Below are 20,788 nucleotides of genomic sequence, written 5' to 3' on the forward strand. Positions count from 1 at the left end.
TTTATTGTTGGTAAAAAAAAAAAAAAAAAAAGGTGGCAAAACAAATGCACATATTTTGTCCATTAACAGTCTATATACAGTGGAACAGCGGCTTTTGACATTAATCCCCTCAAAAAAATCAGACGACAGCGGAAATGTACTGTATATCTGCTGCAATGACATCAGCCATCCGCTGGGGTCTGGGCTCATCTGGCTCCCTTGGGTGGATAGAGGCAGCATTGCAGCGCCCTGGCAGCAATAACCAATGAAATGCTTTGCTTGGACAAAATGCATTATTAGATGAAATTCTTATTTTTAATTTTAAACTTGTATTGGAACTTGCTTTGTCTATTTCTTACCCAGCTTTGAGCGTTAAGTTGCAGTGTGATGATTTTAGTGTTCTTTGTAAGACGACACTGTGAGTTAGACTGTTATATTGAGTAATGACCTCCTGCGATTACTAATGTGTTGACAAGCTCGTCGTGGGTTCACTTATACCTTGTGATTAGCTTTTGCCAAACAGAAGCTACCATTTCCTCACTGAGTTGTGAGCAGGACAATATTGAAACGATTAGTAGTAGTTCTGAAATAAAGGACCTTGCACAAGATTAGAACATAGCAACAAATTAGCCGCACCGTTGCAGCGATCAAATATTAAGAAAAATGTAACGTCTTATACACCGGAAATTACGGTAGTTTGTTACGTACAATGTTGTACGGTAACCGAGACTCTATGAGGAAAAATGTTGGCAAAACAGAATCATACAAAAACTCGGGCATTGGGAAACCAATGTTTCACTGTACAGTCGTCCCTCGCTTCGTCGCAGAACATCACTCCCTCACTCTGTTGTTATTTTCAAACATTAATTAATTCATAAATGGCCGCTGTGTGGTGATTGACTATGGGCTATTATTAGTCAAAAAATATTGAAAGACAAGTTATATGTAGTTTTCTGGTCACTAGACATCAGTAATGTTACATAATGTGTTGTAATCAAAGAATGATGGGAGTGTAAAGGTTACTATGAGGTGTTATTTCATGCCTGTAGGGCTCTGATAATGGTAAAAAAAAAAAAAACATTTAGAAAGTCATAAACAGGTTTTCTATTCTCTAACTAGAAAAATATTTCATTTATTAATAGTGAACCCTACCCTCTGAATTGTCAGACGATCCATTAGTTCAAGTTTACTCTGTGGTCTGCAGATATTAGGCACAATCCTTATTTTTGTTTTTCATTTTTTCCTTGTGTCAATATGATATTGTGGATGGTGTCCTTGAAGGTAAATGGTCTTCACTTGTATAGCACTTTTCCACCTCCAAGGCACTCAAAGCGCTTTGACACTGCTAGCACATTTACTTACTGATGACGCAGCATCAGAAGCAACAGGGCGTTCCGTATCTTGCCCAAGGATACTTCGGCATGATCACAGTAGGATCGAATCTCCAACCTTAAGGTTGAGAGACGAGAGTCTCCCACCTGAGCCATATCGGCCCCTTACAGCCTTCTGCCCGCTATAGTGTTAAATTGAAATTATTGTGGATATACTGTATCTCTTTGGAGTGCAGATTGTGAATGTCCCATGTTGTTTCGGAATGCTTGACAGATCTAGTAACAGTAACTAAGAGAGGAGGGTCCAAGCGAAAGTCAATTAAGCACAACATCATCAGCCACGTGGGGAAAGAAGTAGCAACAAAAGGCAGGTATTTAAACAATTGTCCAATTAAAGCACAGCTGCAAGGCAAGACAAACAAAAAAAAGTGACATGATTCAGACTACTATCTATAAAAACACAGCCGTTTATAATCCTGGCGGCTATGCCAAAGCATAGCATTCTTTCCCATCATATCACTGAATTCAGTCACACCTGTTGGGAGGTGGCAGATGGTGCAGCAAAACCACACATCTCATTTAAATTCAGCGCAATACTGTCAAACTGAGGACTTGTCAGTCATTTCAAATGGTTCTATTCAACTTTTTGACACATGCTATTACAAGAATATGGGAATATGTTGAAAGAGAAAGGTATCACTGGTTTATTCTGTGTCAGAAAATTTTCACTGACTGAAGTATTGTTTCCTTTTTGCGCTTTTTGGTAAATTCAACCAATTGTTGCACTAATTCACGTCGGTGTTACGTATTTCAATCTAAATACTTCATACATTCATCCATTTTCTATGCCGCTTCTCCTCATTAGGGTATGCTGAGTATGCTGGAGCCTATCCCAGCTGACTTTGGGCAACAGGCAGGGTACACCCTGGACTGGTCGCCAGCCAATCGCAGGGCACATATAGACAAACAATATATACTTGGTCCACAACTTACGAACATCCTACTTGGGAACATTCAGAGATACGAATGCAAGCTGACTAGTCTATATTTTCATGTATTTTGGCTTGAAGTAACTCAATATTTATTATGCTTGACCAGTAGAGGGCACTGTGACACTGCTAATGGGACCAACAGGTCGAGGAAGACGGTGGGGAGAGTGTGTAAAGGAGAAATGCAAAGCTAAATTGTAGCTGTATGATACAACCCGGACAGAGCGTGTGATTAAAGTTTATGAAGAGTTAATAGGCCTGCTTAATTCTACACCACCAACAGAACACTACCTCTTTTAGAAGAGTCTAACGACGACAACGATTTGTCCTTTTTTCAATAACTCCTCCTCCTCCTCTACCACAACAACGTATGCTCAGCCACTCCTCTTCAAAGGTAAATAACATTTATCATTACATATTATTACATCATTTTTATTATTGTTTTTTTTCATTAATTATCCTCGTTTAATATTACTACTACATCCAAACTCATATTTACATACATACACATATACTGTATATGTATACACGTACATGTAGTACCTATATCATTGGTAATATTACCTTTTGTTGGACTTACGAACAAATCGACTTGCGAACGGTCGTCTAGAACCAATTGTGTTTGTAAGTTGAACCCACTTTCTTTTAAAAGCAGTTTAAGGTGTACTTAATTGGTTTACTTTGACAACACACTATAACAATATTATATAACAACAAATTGATTTGTTATCACATAATTTTTTTTTATAAATCCATAAATGTCATGTAAGAGGTTAAAATAATCTGTCTTTAATTATATCAAGGTGTAATAAAATGCTGCTTTATGTTAGTAGAGATTTTTGACATGTTCACATGAATATCATAATACATCATAAATGTCATCATTTAATAGGATCCATCTATCCATTTTGTATGCCGCTTACCCTAATTAGGGTGCTGGAGCGTATCCCAGCTGACTTAGGGCGAGATTGGGGGTACACCCTGGACTGGTCGCCAGCCACTATAGCAATCGACAATCATTCACACACACATTCATACCTATGGCCAATTAACGGAGTACCTGGAAAAAACCCACGCACGGGAAGAACATGCAAACTCCTCACTGAGATACCCAGCGGAGATTCGAACCCAGATCTTCCCAATCTCCTGACTGCGGCATCGTTTACTAGTGTAAAATGTGTCTTCAATGACAATATACACTACAATATTGGGTTATTTTGACTAAAGACGCTACTCTCCTTCACAAGGGACGCAGTTTGACGTTTCGAACACTGAGAACAGGTTTCCTTGTTATACTCATGCGCAGTCGTGCGAGGTGGCAAAAGTCAACGAGGGCACACATTTCGTCCTGGTCGTGCGAGGTGGCACAAGTCAACGAGGGCACACATTTCATCCTGGTTCTAAGCCAAACCACTTATGCGATTGACTTGCTGTGGAGACCCCTGACTGGATAAGCCAAAGGAGAAAAAAAATTGTTGTAAGCTTCGCCAGTGTGGCCTTTGCATCCCTTGATGAAGTGGATGGACTTAAATATATGTTCATTGCACTACTTAGATCTAGCGAGTCAAGCTAACTGGATAACTGCTGAAGCTCAAAGCGGTTGCCTAGCAACAATGCCTATCACACAGCAAAATGATAAAGGCCCTGGAATCACGGATTCAAAAGCAGAAATATGATCAGTCTGGCTGCCGGATGAGAAGGACGACGACGCCTAGAATGAAAAAACAGTTACAGAATTCGAAGATATTCTCGAGAGCAAAGATTTGATATTGTTACGAGCCTTGAGGAACGAGATCAATGAGATAGAAGAGCGTACAAACTGTGTGAGTAATTAGGTGTCTGCAATCACAAACACAGAAAGATTCTTCAAAAATAAGGGTAGATATTCCATGTCTGCAATCACAGATTCAGTTTCAGAACAAAAAACTTCCAAATGGTCATGGATGTCCATCATGATGTCATAAACCTTATAGAAGAAAAGAGAGCTTAGATAGCAAGGATACCAAGCACTAAGAGAAGAAATCAAGGAGTTGCGAGATGAAAATGCAGCCCTGTGCTCTGCTGAAGAAAACAGAGCATTATGCAATGATATCAAGGTTCTACAGGATGATATTAAAGAATTATTGGAAGACAATGCAGCCTTGCGTGCTGTTCATAAGGAAGCTAGAAACCCTATGGAAGAAAACAGGGCACTATGCAAGGATGTTAGGGTTCTACAAGATGATATCAAGGCATTATTGGAAGACAATGGTAGCTTGCATGCTGCTCTTAAGGAGGCTAGAAATCCTATGGAAGAAAATAAAGCATTATGCAATGATAAAAGATGATATCAAGGCACTATTGATATCTAAGGATAATGCTGCTTTGCGCGCCACTCTTGAGGAACAAAAAGCATAGGAAAATATCACTGAGTGAATGAGAAATATAATTGTTGAGATGGATCACAATGCGGGGCTGCACGGTGGCGGAGTCGTGCGGAGACCTGCGTTCAAATCTCTGCTTGGGCATCTCTGTGTGGAGTTTGCATGTTCTCCCAGTGCGTGGGTTTTCTCCGGGTACTCTGATTTCCTCCCACATTCCAAAAATATGCATGTCTATACAGTATGTGCCCTGCGATTGGCTCCTGCACACTTAAAAACATAGAACTGTTTATCTTAATTAACATAAAATATTGAACGTAATTAATTGGTTAATTCATTTAATACTAATTCTAGGTCAAAAATGTTGTATTTTGCATGGTCACATTTTGATAAGGTTTCACATGAGCGCTGATAAATAAATAAGTAATCATCCTAAATATATTTTATTCCAGTTTAATGTTTGCATCCATGAGTTCTATTTGAGATTCACTTTTTTGTCCACTCACTATAGTTTAAGTCTGCATATTAATTTAATACCAAATTGAAGGGGAACGTTTAACAATCATGATAAAGCAGCATCCAAAGTACAAAAATACATACAACCAACGATAAAGCATCGTTTTCGGGGGAACTCCCACTTAGGGTGACAGTTTTTCACTGCTGTGCCGTGCCGTGCGGGATTGTAAGACCAATATAAAAAAAATCTTCAAGATTAAACACTCTTCATGCACAAAATAATCATAAAACTTACTTATTTGTTCATATGATGCACACAGAGCAATGAACAACTTCATGCTCTGTCTCCTTTCTGCTCCATTCTCCTCGCACCATGAGGTGTTCAGGTGCACTCGTAATTGTGAGAATTAGGCGCTAAGTGTTTTTAATTTTTACTTGCGTACCCCACTTTGGGAACGTAGGGCCTACATTAACACTGCAGGGTATGATGCTCAATTGGGATGCTTTGTTAAAATCCAATTTTTTTATGTCGTCAAAAATGCAACAAATGTAAATGTAAACACACACAAAACACAACATCAGATGCTGTGCATTTTGTGCAACCGGAGTGGACATTTTCTAAGCCAAATAATGAATAATAATAATTAGTAATTAGTAATAATAATTAGTAATTAAAGAAGGAAGACTTTTGTTTATGGCAGTTTGTGGGGCACTTGCTGTGACATTTGTTCCAAGGAGTTGGATCCAGGAGTAGTGGGACATTGACATGAGCCGCTTCACTGACACAATGTTTAAAATAATTTGCGAATAAGAACTTTTCCCTACATCTGTGAGTACCTTTCCCCAACTCTCGCACGGCAAAACACACCTTTTGATGACGTATAGGTCAAATATATGCAACCCGAATGTTCAGACTGCAGTAGCATCGGTTACGTATTGGATTTATGTCCAAATATGGGTCGCATTTGAAAAAATCAGAAATGTACTGTTCACATTGACAAGAAAAAAATCAGGTCACATATGAGCTAAAAAAAACGGAATTGACCTGCAGTGTGAACGTAGCCTTGAAGAACATTTTGTTTGCAACATTCACCAGCTTTATATCCCTGCTGCTACTCGTCCCTTCTCCACACAGCAACATTCATGGTGTTGTAAACAGTTTGATTAGAAGTGATTTGCATTCCGCTCTCTGAGGACGAGTCTGCATTACAGCGCCCAATATTCCTGTCACATCTCTAGCTTCATTATGTGTTCTCATGTTCAGTCAGAACTTCAGTGACATCTCACCAGATGTGTAAATGTTTTTTTGGAAATACATGTTTCGTCTTTCGCCATCACAAAAAACAGCGTAGCATCTGGCCTTTGCGATATGTCCTCTACTATTCACACATGCCTTCCGGCAGGCTGATCACACATACTGGTTCTCACGGATGTGGCTTTAACATCACCATCTGATGGCTCAAGATACTCACAGAAGAGATTTCAGTCAGATTACCTAAAATGGCATCTGAAGTAAAGGAAGACAACACACTGTGACTTGGTGCAAACATTGTACATTACAAGGCCAAAATATACTTCAGAAAACTCTTGACTTGAAACCACACGGACGATTTTTTATTCACTCTGAGTGACATCATTACCGTTTGATTTTGATGCTCTTGAATTCATTATAAAGGCGCAAATGTTTATGGTTTAATTTCTTTGAACATGCATACAAGTTACATTGGAATACATCACATATTACAATTCAAGGTTCCATATGTCCAAAAGGAGTAGGAAGAAGCAAAGCTTATTTAATTCTACCCCCCGTCCATTTTACATCAATTGCTATACATTTGTTCACTCCCTATATTCCAAATGCACTCTTTGCTCGTTTAAATACATACAGTAGGAAAGCAGTAAGGTAATGTAATAATGTGATAAAATAGTAGTTAAAGTTCTAGTTACCGTAACTACGTCATATGACAATCATAATAAATAATAAGCATAAAATAGACATAACAGAACATAGTTGGATAACGGGTGAGTACAAACAATGAACTCAAAAGAATTAAGAGTTAATAGTGTGTGTTGTAGTGATTAGACATACTGGAGCGTTTTGTACAAAGTGGTTCAGGACTCTTCTTCCTTGTATTTTGCAAACATCAACTGTTTGTATTGTTTCTTGAACTCGCTCATGTTAGTGCATTGCTTCGTTTTGTGTTGTTCTCACGTATAAGTGTTTTAAGTTACATTTTTCCTCAAGGTCATATGTCTCCTCTCTTGTTGAGAAGAATTTGCTTAGACATTTTTGTTTGGCAGATTGTTTGTTTTATGCATAATTTTAGCTGTTTGAAAATGTACTAGATGTGGCAAATTTTAATAATTGTGGTTTTAGAAATAGAAGATGTGAATGTTCTCTACACGCGGCATTGCGGTCTTTCTTGCAGTACATTTAAGCGAGTGGAGTTTGCTTTTATAGTTACTTCCCCATATCTCCACACAATAAGATAAGTTAGATTTGGTAATACCAGAGAGAAATACAGTATGAAGTGATTTTTGATCGAGGACGAATTTTGCTTTATTCAATATTGATGTATTTCTCGCCACTTTATGTGAGATTTCCAGCTCATCCTTTTTTATGACCCACAAATGGAGGCACAGACTTTGAAAAATTGACTAAGTTTGCATGTGCATACTTTTAGGGTGTGTTCATACTTTTCTTACATTTGGTTCGGTTAATACGAACTCCAGTGTCGTGTTCCAATTGACAGGTTGGACTTTTGGGTTTGGTTTTCCTACGTTCCGCCTTCATTTCCTGTGTGCTGATTTAGTTTTGTATTTCTATTATCATCCTTTTTGGGTGTGTTCCCTTGGTGAGCTTTTACGTTGCCCTATGTGCTTCTAAGACGTTTTTTTTTGTGAGTTTTTGTGAGTTGTGCCTCTCCTTATGAGCTCCTCTTCAGTTTAAATACAGACTTTATTGATTGTATCAGACACCATGTCTTGGCATGGTGGCGTAACGCTACAACAAATAATAGCAGTGCTACGGTCATTCTACTGAAAGGATTACCAAAACCATGACATAGCAAGCAAATATTAAAGTTGCTATTTTCTAACCAGTTTTCATATTAAAATAAAGTAAAACTTGTTCTGTTTCAGTTTATGAAGAAAAACTTGCAAGAAAATATCACATTTGGGTATATTTTATGGCAGCAGGGCACTGCTTGGTGAAATCTCATTTGAAAGATTTCCATACAAATGCTCTAATTTATTTACTTATTTTTTTCAGGAATGCTTGATTTGCACTTTGTATTAGTAAATAAATTAGTCAAAGTTTTTTTTTTTTAAATTGTCTGACATTTTTACATGTCTGACATTTTCAGTGTGATTCAAAAGTGTCTCACGGTTTTTTTTAGTTTTTCTATGCATACACAAACAGTAATGGAAAAATGATAATGTGCACTTTTTTTATTAGAATTTATGATGGTAAGGCTTTTTCTGCGATTTTTTTTTTCACACCTTACTATTTTCGGTGTTGGGCTGACATGGACATGACATAATGGCAACATATATTTTACGTAACACAGCGCTAGTACGAGAGCACGTAACTCCATGCGAGACTCAAGCAGTGTTAATTAGCACAAGAGTAACACGCTTCACCTTCCGCAAAAACATGGTGTAAAGCAATAGTTCCCCAAAGTGTACTGATTAGAAAAAATAGTTCAGTAGAAAATTGCATCGTAACGCATATCATGGATATTATGTAATATTTCGGATTTTGAATCTGTGTCACTTTCTTTATTGTCTGAATACTGACGAAAAAATGGGGAAATTGCCCGCAAATACTCTGAAGTTCCTATTGTGTGTCAATGCAGACGTCAGTGCATTTGCATATAGTCTTCCTCGATTCAGTTTTAGTTACACTGTGTGCAGACTACGCTGTTTACGTTAACGAGTCATGACGTTTTCGCTGGGTTTGGTCAAAGTACATGTTTATTGTGCATTTTGCTGCATCCCAAGGTGTTATACTTCTAATCACAGGGGCTGAAACATAAGTTCCACCAAGGAAAAGGCTTCTTGAGACGTCATCTGTACTTCTGTGAAGAAAGTGTCGGACGTTTCGCTCCTCATCCGAAGAGCTTCGTCAGCGAACTAATAAGTGCTGGTAGCTTAGGCCTTAAATACCGTAAGAGTGGGCGGAATTGGTGTGCCAACACCCTCCTCCTATTGGTTCCTTACACTAAGCCTGGGCGGAGTAGTGGTATAATCCTATCCTGTTATTAACACCTCCGATAAAAGGGGAAGTGTCGCTCCCTGAATAGGGTATGAACGACTCTGATCCTGGCTCGTTAGCATCTATTGTTCTGGCTCGGCCCTGGCTTCACCTCATTTGCAAGACTAAGAGCTGTGGGTTTCGGTATCAGTAACCTGCTGAACACAGGGTCCAAATTAAACCTCAAACCACCATTACGATTCAATGATGGGTTCTGTTGTTTGACAAAAATGGCTTCCTTTACTCCTCTTTCAAACCATCTGGAGGAGTAAAGGAAGCCATTTTTATCCTGTTATTAACACCTCCGATAAAAGGGGATTCTGTTGTTTGACAAAAATGGCTTCCTTTAATCCTCCAGATGGTTTGAAAGAGGAGTAAAGGAAGCCATCCTCCAGATGGTTTGAAAGAGGAGTAAAGGAAGCCATTTTTGTCAAACAACAGAACCCATCATTGAATCGGAATGGTGGTTTGAGGTTTAATTTGGACCCTGTGTTCAGCAGGTTACTGAGACCGAAACCCACAGCTCTTAGTCTTGCAAATGAGGTGAAGCCAGGGCCGAGCCAGAACAATAGATGCTAACGAGCCAGGATCAGAGTCGTTCATACCCTATTCAGGGAGCGACACTTCCCCTTTTATCGGAGGTGTTAATAACAGGATAGGATTATACCACTACTCCGCCCAGGCTTAGTGTAACGAACCAATAGGAGGAGGGTGTTGGCACACCAATTCCGCCCACTCTTACGGTATTTAAGGCCTAAGCTACCAGCACTTATTAGTTCGCTGACGAAGCTCTTCGGATGAGGAGCGAAACGTCCGACACTTTCTTCACAGAAGTACAGATGACGTCTCAAGAAGCCTTTTCCTCGATGGACAACTCCTGTACGACTGAGAGCCTACACAGACATAAGTTCCACCATTTTGTATTATTTCTTTCATTGTCCAGGCGGTATCGTTTATCGCAGTTCATTGGTTCCAGACTCGATAAGTGAATTTCTGTACACATGAAATAACACCCCACTAGTCACCTTTACACTACTATTACTCTTCGTTTACATCACATTGCGCAGGCTACAGGATCACTGCAGGAACAAAACACACAGCTGCTGCTAGCATAGCAAGCTAGCGAGGGAACTAGTTAGCCTCTTTAATTTACTTGCTCTAAACTTAACATAGTGTTTCAAATGGAGTAGGGAAGAAGGACAAAGAAGCCAAAAACTTACCACACACGGAATGACAGAAGAACCTTTTTTATGGCATGTCTGACTCAGCCATGGCATGTCGGCTCGACTCTGCTGGCTCAGTACTGGCTACCTAGCCAGTCTCCATGCAGTGTGAAAGGTAACGTCATCTAACGTCATGTCTCATAACATTACTGTTGCCTAGTGACCAGAATACTACATATAAGTTGTCTTTCAATATTTTTTTGACTAATAATAGGCCATAATCAACCACGAAACAGCGATAAGTTATTCATTAATTATTTTTTTAATAAAGGCGATATACTAAGGGAGCGATATTCGATCATTGATATAGCGAGGGACAACTGTATTTGTAATAAACTTTTTATATCACAAAATGGCGATGCACAAATGGGCTGAAATTGACATCAGATTGTGTTTTATACACAACAGACCCAAAGAAAATATTTGACACTGTTTCCCCTGTTTACTCAATGTGTTTGCAATTTATTTGAATTTGGTTATAGCTTCAAATCACTGTTATCTGTGTGTCATGCCTAGGCCTGTCACGATAATCGATTAATCGAAGGATACAAAAACAAAGTCGATAATTTTGCCAGCTCGATAAATTGATGTGCATATATCCCTTTTTGTTGTCCTCGTCTCTCTGTACCACACAGGCTGGATGACAAGAGGGTTCACTCTGCATGTGTCTGTGTGCATTGGTTCTATAGTGGAACGAACGGAGAGGGTGAACCCTCCTGTCTGCTCCTTTGTCCCCCAGTACATGGAGGCGGGGCTACTCGTGAGTGGATACACAAACAAAGTGCTAGCAGTTAGCAAGTTAAGTTAGCAAGTTAGCAAGCACACACTAATATGAATGAAGGCACAAAAGTCATGGTTTCTAAGCTGAATGCCACAGCCCTCGTGTGGAGGTGGAGCACAGCCTTTGTTCCGACAGTCAACGGTTAGGCGTTTGATCGGCGAAGTAAGTGTAAAACGAAGCAGCGCAAAATGGTGCGCGCTCACAGACAGTGCCGCTTGCTACATTGGAAAAGACATGCAACCTTTCAGTAGGGTTGAAAAGACAACATTTTTGGAAATGTTATAAATGTTTGACAGACAGTACGAATTGCCTGGGAGAACGTACATGTACATGTCACAAATAGCAATTCCTGAACCGTATAACCGAGCAAAAGAGGACGTGTTGAAGGACATCAGAAACATTGCATTTTATTCCGCCACCACAGATATGTGTTTCTTTGACAGAGGCAGAGTCTATTTTTTACTTTTTTTAGGTTATTATTTGGATTTTTAATTAAGTGCAACTTTTGCTAAAAGAGAGTCCATTTTATTTTCATTGAGGGTTTTTTGTCCTTTTTAAAAAAAATGTATTATGTTTGTTTGATTTATTTCAAAGCTCTTGACATTCCAATTACAGTTAAATACTCTTGAGATAATGAAGTTTATTGCTTTTGACATGATGTATTCTCATTATTCCGCCGTATAATTAATGAAAAAATTGTCTCAACAAATGTTGTCAATAATATTGATTATTGAGAATAATTTGGGGCACAGTTATCATCCAGCAAAATCTGTTATCATGACAGTCATGCCCCTAGTCATTCCCCTCGAAGTGATGGACAATCACCCAGACGGTTTGCTTGGTCAAGTATGAACGCAATCATCCCAACAACATGGAGCTCCATGATATCAAACTGACACAGCAAAATAATACAAAACAAAGGTACGCTCCATACCTTGTACTGTGCGGAAGTAAAACCTGTCAAAGTGTGTGCGTGTCTGTGTAAGAGAGTACTTTAGGAACCTCCGTAAGCATCATTAATCTGTTCCTGAAGGCCCGACTGAAACCAAAACGTACTCTAATCGAATCAATTTCGCCCGTAAGAAATCATGCACATCCAGTTAATGCGTTCCAGACACCCAAAACGTTAACACATAACATGTTTTATAATTATAGTTTTAAGAGCAGAAAACAATTTGAAATGCATATAAATGATGAATGAAAGGGATAAAAAAATGAACATCTACGGTTACTTTTACTGGGAGGCAGGGAGAAGGAGGGGAGGAGATAATGAGCACCACCTTTGTGTTTTGTGATGAGTTATTTCTTGGATTCAGTAGTGTTTCTCATCTTCTTTATCAAAATGCTGGCACTTGCGACTTTCTTTGGTTACATTGTGGGTTATTTTGCAGCCGTGATCAATAAGAAAAGCAGAGACATGTGGCGTAACTGTGTTACTTATCAAAGAACTACAGAGTCAACTGCTGATGACATCCTCGACAGAGCTGGAGGACAATTTCGGTTCCAGTTTCTATGATAACACACTGCTAACGGATGTTTTGTGATAAAAATACGTTACGAACACAGTTGAGCTCACGCGGTGTATTATTAGCACAACAAGATGTTCTCGATATGGAACACTAACCAGGAGGAGGACACAAACCGAGGGGAAATTTTTGCCTCGATTTTCAACGTTAACCAAAAAATACACTCACGGGCGTTCGCTAACCTGAGATCCCACTTTGGATACTGGTTTATGAGGTTTCCCATTCAATGTGGTTTCTGATTTATGTGTAGACTTAAATCATAGTGATCGCAAATGGCCATGGAAAACAAAGCTAATGTTAAACCCGTTCAAACTAAAGTATCGCAGCATCAGACTGGAATAAAAATTATGTAGGACCATTACTTATCTATTTATCAGTGCTCATGTGTTGAGGTAAAATACCATTTTTGGACCTGTAATTACTTATCACATGAATTAACCAGTTAGTTAATCACTCTAAATTGATGATTGTTCCTGATCACAGCTTTTGTCTTACGCCAACGGTAAAACAATAGGGGTGACAGCATAATAGGACAAAAGTTATGTAACTTCCTTAATACCAACGTTACTGAGTTAGGTGTCAAATTAAAGGTCTTTTGATGATTTAATGCTCCACATTTTGTAACAAAGAGCGAAACTAACGTGCACAAATTACAGATCAAGAGTTCACCACATAATCATCTGATGATCAAGACAGAGGACAATACTACTAAAGAGCAGCACTGTTCCTGTAAAGCTGGGTGGTCTCTATTTACTATTACAATCATTAAAAAGCAACAACCCTAATTGATGCCACATTCAACAAAATGGAACGGAGCACCGGGAGTGTCACAGCTATGGGCAGACTCTGTTCTCTGATTGGAAAGTCTGCATTTCGGGAATTATCTTAGCAAAAGGTAAATTAAAATGCAATTTAGTTCGCCCTCCATTGATGAAGAAAGAATACAACGCAAGTACAACATAGTAAGCCACCATTAGCTATTTAGTTTTTAACAAAGCAATAAAAAACATATCCATTTCTTTCTAGCCTCAGAACAAATCCTATCCGGTCTCTTGGGTCATGCTAACAGTGTGTATGTACTCATGAACTACTGAAATGATAATGATGATGATAATGATAATGATGATAGAGTCGTCCCTCACCACTTTTTTTGTTATCACAGTTTTTCAAAAGTAAATAAATTAATAATGCATGCTGTTTTGTGGTTGAATATGGCCTATCATTAGTCAAAAAATGCATATTGAAGCAAATTGTACATTTTTATTGCCTAAATTAAGCATATTCAAGCATAAACTAAATGCAAAGCTAAATGAAGTAAAATACAAATATAGCGCATTCAGAAGATGCGTTCAAAGACGCTGTGAATGATATGTAGAATTCTACACTGGTCTCTAGGTGTCAGTGTGCTGTAATGTTCGGTGAGACACACAAACACCAGACTCGATCGTCGGAACAACAGGCTTTTATTGCAGGTTTGAATGATCTCACAACATGCACAACAATCTCTAATAAAAATCCCTAATAAAAACGCCAGCTACTGTGCGGCTGTAACCCAAACCAAGCTGAAACTCAACTCTGAACCCTGGTGTCACTTGCGGTCCTCCACTCACTCTGTTCCCCTAGGGAACACATATATTGCAACACACACAAGCAAGAGTCTTATTTATGTCTTAGATGGCTTATTTACTCGTATTATTTCTACTATATTGGGTAATACAAGTGTAAAGGTGACTATAGGGGTGTTAGTTCATGTGTAGAGGGCTGTAATGTCAAAAACTGTATTTAGAAGGTTATACTGTAACTATGAAAATATTCCATATATGTCATAAAAAACTGCTTTTCGGAAATGCACTTATCATGTTTGAGTCTAGAACCAATTAACCACGATAAATGAGAGATTACTGTAATGATAATGACTCTTTATGGATCGAAGTTCAACTTTACTGCAGGAATTGACAGGCCTGCTACGGACAGAATACAAAATTAAGTTTTCCATAACATAAATTTGAAATTAAAGCAATGCAATAACAGTTGAGATGTCAGTCAGATGATAAAGATGATAACACCCTTACTATGCTGAGCAGGGACAAGTATTATGGCATTCCGAAAAGTGATATTGGCTGGTGCTTTGCTCGGAAAATTGGTTTCTAGTTTGTGTGCACTATAGCGCTCAAATATGTCACGGTTGGGAAACGAACCAAAATATTCAGACTAACGATTACAATTGCATTTGAAAACAACAGGCAGAAACACCTCTTAGAATGCACACCTCTTTTCAAAGGGATTGTGCTGAACAGTGAACAGACCACTGTAACTGTCAGTGCGCTTCATCTAAGAATGGACGGGTTTTCATCCCGCAAGGTGGTTAATGGCATTCATTATGCAGTCCTCATTGTCTCTTTGTCTGTAATAAAAACCTGATGGATTGTAACACTGATAGGTCTGGGTCGTTTATCCACCAGCATTGTGACCATGTCACCTAGCAGCATTATCAAACTAAGCATTATCAGGTAAGCTGGACGCATTGGAAATAGCAGTGAATGTCCAGAATGACACAGTGCATCAAGTCTAATCAGCATATGAAATGGAGTGTAAGGTCACCTGACAACTGATGTACTGTATGTTAAGTGAACACTTCTGTTTTTAATAACATGAACTGGTCTCAGGCAATCACTCTGTGAACTCATAATTTCTTGGCAATCCGATATATTAGTGAGCATCACTCCCACCAATTAATCAAATTATATGCCACCATATTCTTGCAATGAAATGATGACTGTGTCTATCTCATTCATTAGTCATGTTTATCTCTTGAACCTCACAGCAGAGGAGCCAAGGACAGCTTGGAAACTCGGAAAGCACTGGAAAGCACTCGGATGACAGCGAGGACGAAGGGCGAAGCAGCAGCAAAAAGATAAAGCCTCAAAAACACAACTGAGCGCGCGGCGTATCATCAGAAATGTAGATCTGCATTCCTTTAAAACTTTGAAGAGCACACACCCGGTGCATTGTCACAAAGCTGTGTGTGCGTAGACATTCACACACACACACACACACACACATCTATGGACACAAAAACAATGTCAGCATTGCTTGCAAAAGCTGAGACACTGGAAATGTCAAATAACGACATGGCATGTATTCTAAAATTTGATTTTGGAGGTAGCAATGGCACTAGTAACTTGTTTCATGATTGTTCATTTGATGTTTATTATCTGAGTTTTATTCTTAGTGAGGACACTGCTTTCTAACGTGTGATCTTTCTAGAAAAATCCCTTTGCACTGTTAAGGTCTGACACAGTATCCTGTGATAGGTATACTCATTGGCTAAGACGAAAAGGAAAAAAAAAACTAAACAAAAACAAAAAAACAGTACTTCGATAACTACTACCAAACTTAGAATATTGTTTGTCACTCATTGTAGTAAGGTTAATTTACTTCTCCACATTTTGGAATATAGAGGCTCAAGTTGGCTGGCCAACTGTTCAACATTTAATATTTCTGAACTCTTAATGCCTTTATCACACCAGAGGCAACGAGCCGAAGACTCACAATGGGTCGTCTCCCCGAGAATGTGCCATGCACTGAGTAGTAACTCCTAGCTACATGTATCTGTGTTCTCTGACCTTTATGTGTACTTTAAATAAACTGTAATTTTCAGTAAATGTGAAGAATAAATGGTTATTTGTGGGAAAAATATGAGCCAGTATGTTTGTGATCATAAGAGCAAAGGTTTCTGAGGGTGCAAAACATTTCCTGTGAATATTTATTCAGTGTTGTCCATTTCCAAAAAGTTTGTAAACAAAAATATGTTAATTGTGAAAGTTTCATGCTCTCAAGATCAATCTTGGTGCTATTGTTTAAAATACCGCTATGTACAGACACATCCTACAAGCATGTGTCAAAATCTAAAAAAGAGTAAATGTAAATGTAAATCTGTCCAGTTACATACAAACAACGTAAACATCTTTCAGAACAATCACATGCCTGCGGGCCAAATCTTTTTACGAGGCCCACCACACATCACCCACATAATCTAAACCAGTGGTTCTCAATTATTTTCTGTCATGATTTGAATTATTACAGTATTAAGAACTGGATATTTATCTGTACAAACCACTGTTTGAGTTGCTGGCACCAGCATTGTTCAATTATGAATAAAGACACTAAAAGACCTGCAAACCTTGAACAACAAGTATCTTCCCCCTTACCTCTAAACACCCACCACCCCACCCCCAAGATGCCACCGCGCCCCCCAGGGGAGGCTCACCCCACTATTTGAGAAGCAATGATGTAAAGCTTACATTGCTTCAGTCCAGCTAGCGAAGTGCTCGTTCATTTAGTTCTTCATCCGCTTGGCAGGGGGCAACAGTTAGGCCTACGTGTCATCATGAAGCACAAGAAGAAGACTATGGCTTGCATTTAATTAAAGATGACACTATTAACTCAGAAAAAAAGTACACACTGAAAATTGGACTTTTATCAGCGACTGGAATATAAAATATGCATTTACTGAAAATGCAGTGGGGAAGCCGACGTTTACGTGAACACTGTTTCCAAGGAATATAATGGGTGTTCAGACTTTTTCCACCGAGGGCCACATATTGAAAAGTGAAAGGATGCGACTGGATGTTTTGTGGTGATATGGTAGGCTAAGCATAAAAAAGTTAGCGATTAAAAATGAGATGATAAATGATAAATAAACAGAAAGACGAGGAAAAACTAAGTGGATATTCTTGTCTGTCACTAACGAAAGTCTTACTGCGGAAGTACAATTTGCTGCATTTAAGCATGCTCTGAAATCCCAGAAAATACATGTACACTCACAATATGTGAATTCAACTTAAGTTACGCGGTGTCTTTGAACGCAACTACACATTACTCATAATAACAGGCTAACCTATGATTCAAACATTCTGCTACTCTTAAAGTGACTAGTGTTAGGCAAATTTTCAGTTTATTTGGAGCTGTAAAAACCGTAATTTCCAGACTATTGAGAGCATCGGTCTATCAGCTGCACGCACTAAATTTAAAAAGAAAAAAAGATTTGTACAAAATGTATATAGGCCACACCAGTCTATAAGCCACAAGTGTCCACGTCATAACGGGGGATATTTAGTACACAGAAGATGTTACAAAGATTTTGAAACGTTTAATTAAATACGTTTTTTTCCAAACAGTACGTCCAACATAACTGGTTAAACAGGAGCCAACAGAAATGTCATTCATCACTGTCCTCGTCCTCCTCGTGGGAACTAAAACCTCTAAAGGCGTCCTCTTCAAGTGTTGGAATCGAGTAGCCCCACAATTCCCTCAGCACACACACCGCCCGTCTCTCTCCTTCTTTGTTGTTGCTTTGAGCGCCACCCCCACCCCGAGGCAAATAAGCCCCCGAGCCTGTGTTGTCCTCCCCAGCACGTAGCAGTCCAGCCCCCCTAAACCTGCCTGCGACGGTGGATCTTGGTAGCACGGAGCGGTGTCGGGAGGTCCACTCTGGCAGACCCGAGCAAAAGCCACTGGATTGATCGCCTTCCACCTGAATGCCGCACATCACGTGCACCTCTCCATGATGAGTAGTGATGTGCGGATTGATACTGAAATATCGATTCCTCCGAGCCCAGATCTTTAAGCTCTAAAATTGACTCTTAAATCAAAATATTGATACTTTGATACTTAAGTAATTTGAGGTCATAATTAACAGGAACACATTTAAAAGTCACACAATGATTGAGACTTGTCTAAAGGACATAGCTACATAGTTCTATCAAATAAATGAATAAATTACTCTGATGTCTTATATTCTTGCTTTTATGAGCTCTGCTATTGGCTCGGTATTGCCAGTATCAGCCTGAGTTTTACTCGGAAAAGAAATCAGTGGTATCGCACATCACTAATCATGAGGGCATGCGCATGAAGTGCAAAATGTCTGCTCCGAAGCACGCCAGAGACCAGAACGCGACCACAAATTAGCCGCATTGCTGTATAAGCCACAGGATTCAAAGCATGGGAAAAAAGTTGCGGTTTATATAACGGAAATTACGGTACACACTTTTCATGTCTGGTCATATTTCACACATGCCTGCAAATGGCAATTAATCATGATTAATTAATTTGAAAACTGATTAATTTGATTTAAAAATGTAATCATTTAACAACGCTAATATACTGTAATATACACATTAAATATGCTCGATATTGACTTTTTACTGATATACGATACAGTGTACCAGCCAAAAAATGCCATGTTGACGCAAGCTTGATATTGGCTTTCTGATCAATATTTGACATACCGATATTATCCAGCACTTTATTACCGATACTAATACCAACTGATACCAATATGGGCAACAGCTCTATCCTCACACTACTGTCAGGTCACATCTTGTGTAATGAATGTAAAATAAGACAAATATTGCAATATGCAATGTCAGTTATAGAAAAAGTGGCATATTGATTTCATACATTTTGTCTCAACAAAATAGTCATTAAAAATCAAGACCAATAGTCAAGTAAAATAATATATTCTACTGTCAACAAGTAAGACAAGTTTGAGATTTGGAAAGCTGAACAACATAAAGTCTGGAGTAATTACCATCAGTGAAACAAACTGGGCTCATTCACCATGTCTCCGTTTGCTTGTTATTTTGCTGCAGGAACATGAGGGGCACGTGGCTTCGAGTGATTCTTCCTGAAGTGTGATATTGGATTTGAAGTATTGTAGCATCAGGATAAGAGTCACACAGAGTCTGACGCTCTTTTTAAGTTATATTGCCAACTGTAACGTCAAAAGTGGTGCTCAGTTCCAACACAGTGTGCAGCTCAGCTCACACACGTCTCCTCCTCACTCCCCACACTTCCTCCTTATGCACCAATAACATTCACAGCCAGATGCCTTCACAAACAAACATCAGTGTTCCAACGCCAACAGGTCATTACAGTATTAAAGACTTCTTCACCCACTCGTTTTACAATCATTGCAAATCTCATATTTACAATCCGAATGTGAGACCTCATAATTCCGATGTCAATATCAGCAAAAAAACTCTGATATTAGGGCTGAGCCAGGTACTCGTTTTAGACGAGTATCCTTTACATTTTTGCAGAGCACGAGCATGAAACGAGTACAAGTCGAAATTGTCCATAATAAAGTCTTACAGATCACTTCCACACCTCGCCCACTTTGGTTCATGCCCCCGCCAAGTACAGCTACGGATACAGATAATTTAGATGGGTGAACAGACACAGATAGTACTTGCTCATCCCTAATATCAATATGAACTGATATCTCATTTTTATGCCAATATTGGACAATATCATCCGACATCCCTAATATACAGTCATGGAAAATATTATTCGACCACCCTTGTTTCTTCAGTTTATTGATCCATTTTAATGCCTGGGACAACTAAAGGTACATTTGATTGGACAAATATAATGATGCTAACAAATATAGCTCATAAGAGTTGAATTTAAGAGCTGATATCTAGCTACTACCTGTATCCAAACAAAGGTACCTTTAGTTGTATCAGGCATTAAAACTGAACAAACAAGGGTGGTCTAATAATTTTTTCCATGACTGTATATCCATAGAAATCTTTAATCTTTTTTTTTAATGACACCATCTGGCCTTCACAGTGTCTGCTGAGAAAAATTTGGGCCCTTGGACCAACAAACCCCTGGAGTTTTCATGTGTTTTAAAGTAGCCCTCAAATCTTCTGTTACAGCAACCCCTCAGTGTGACATTTGCTGTGGTTTTGGAAATGTCAGAAGACAATGCTCACCACATTTTTTACGGCCGTACTCTTTTTCTTGGTTCCGGCAAAGCTCTTTGGTTCCCACAGGTTAGGTCAACATGTTGCCGTACCTAAAAGGCCCCCTAACCGGGTTT

The 20,788-nt window shown here is 38.9% G+C and overlaps 1 protein-coding gene across 2 annotated transcripts in view; it reads left to right on the plus strand.

Moving 5' to 3' along the window:
- Positions 1-17,280, plus strand: part of luzp2 (leucine zipper protein 2) — a 220,883-nt gene extending 203,603 nt beyond the window's left edge. Inside the window, exon 11 of one of the 2 annotated variants that reach the window (XM_054771019.1) lies at positions 15,725-17,280. In XM_054771019.1, coding sequence (XP_054626994.1) covers positions 15,725-15,838 — 114 coding nt within the window. In that variant the 3' untranslated portion in view covers positions 15,839-17,280. The remainder of the gene's footprint in view (positions 1-15,724) is intronic. The other variant, XM_054771018.1, reaches the window with a different exon arrangement.
- The last annotated feature ends 3,508 nt before the right edge of the window (positions 17,281-20,788 follow it).

The sequence above is a fragment of the Dunckerocampus dactyliophorus genome, chromosome 3, assembly GCF_027744805.1.
Source record: "Dunckerocampus dactyliophorus isolate RoL2022-P2 chromosome 3, RoL_Ddac_1.1, whole genome shotgun sequence".
Lineage (NCBI taxonomy): Eukaryota > Metazoa > Chordata > Actinopteri > Syngnathiformes > Syngnathidae > Dunckerocampus > Dunckerocampus dactyliophorus.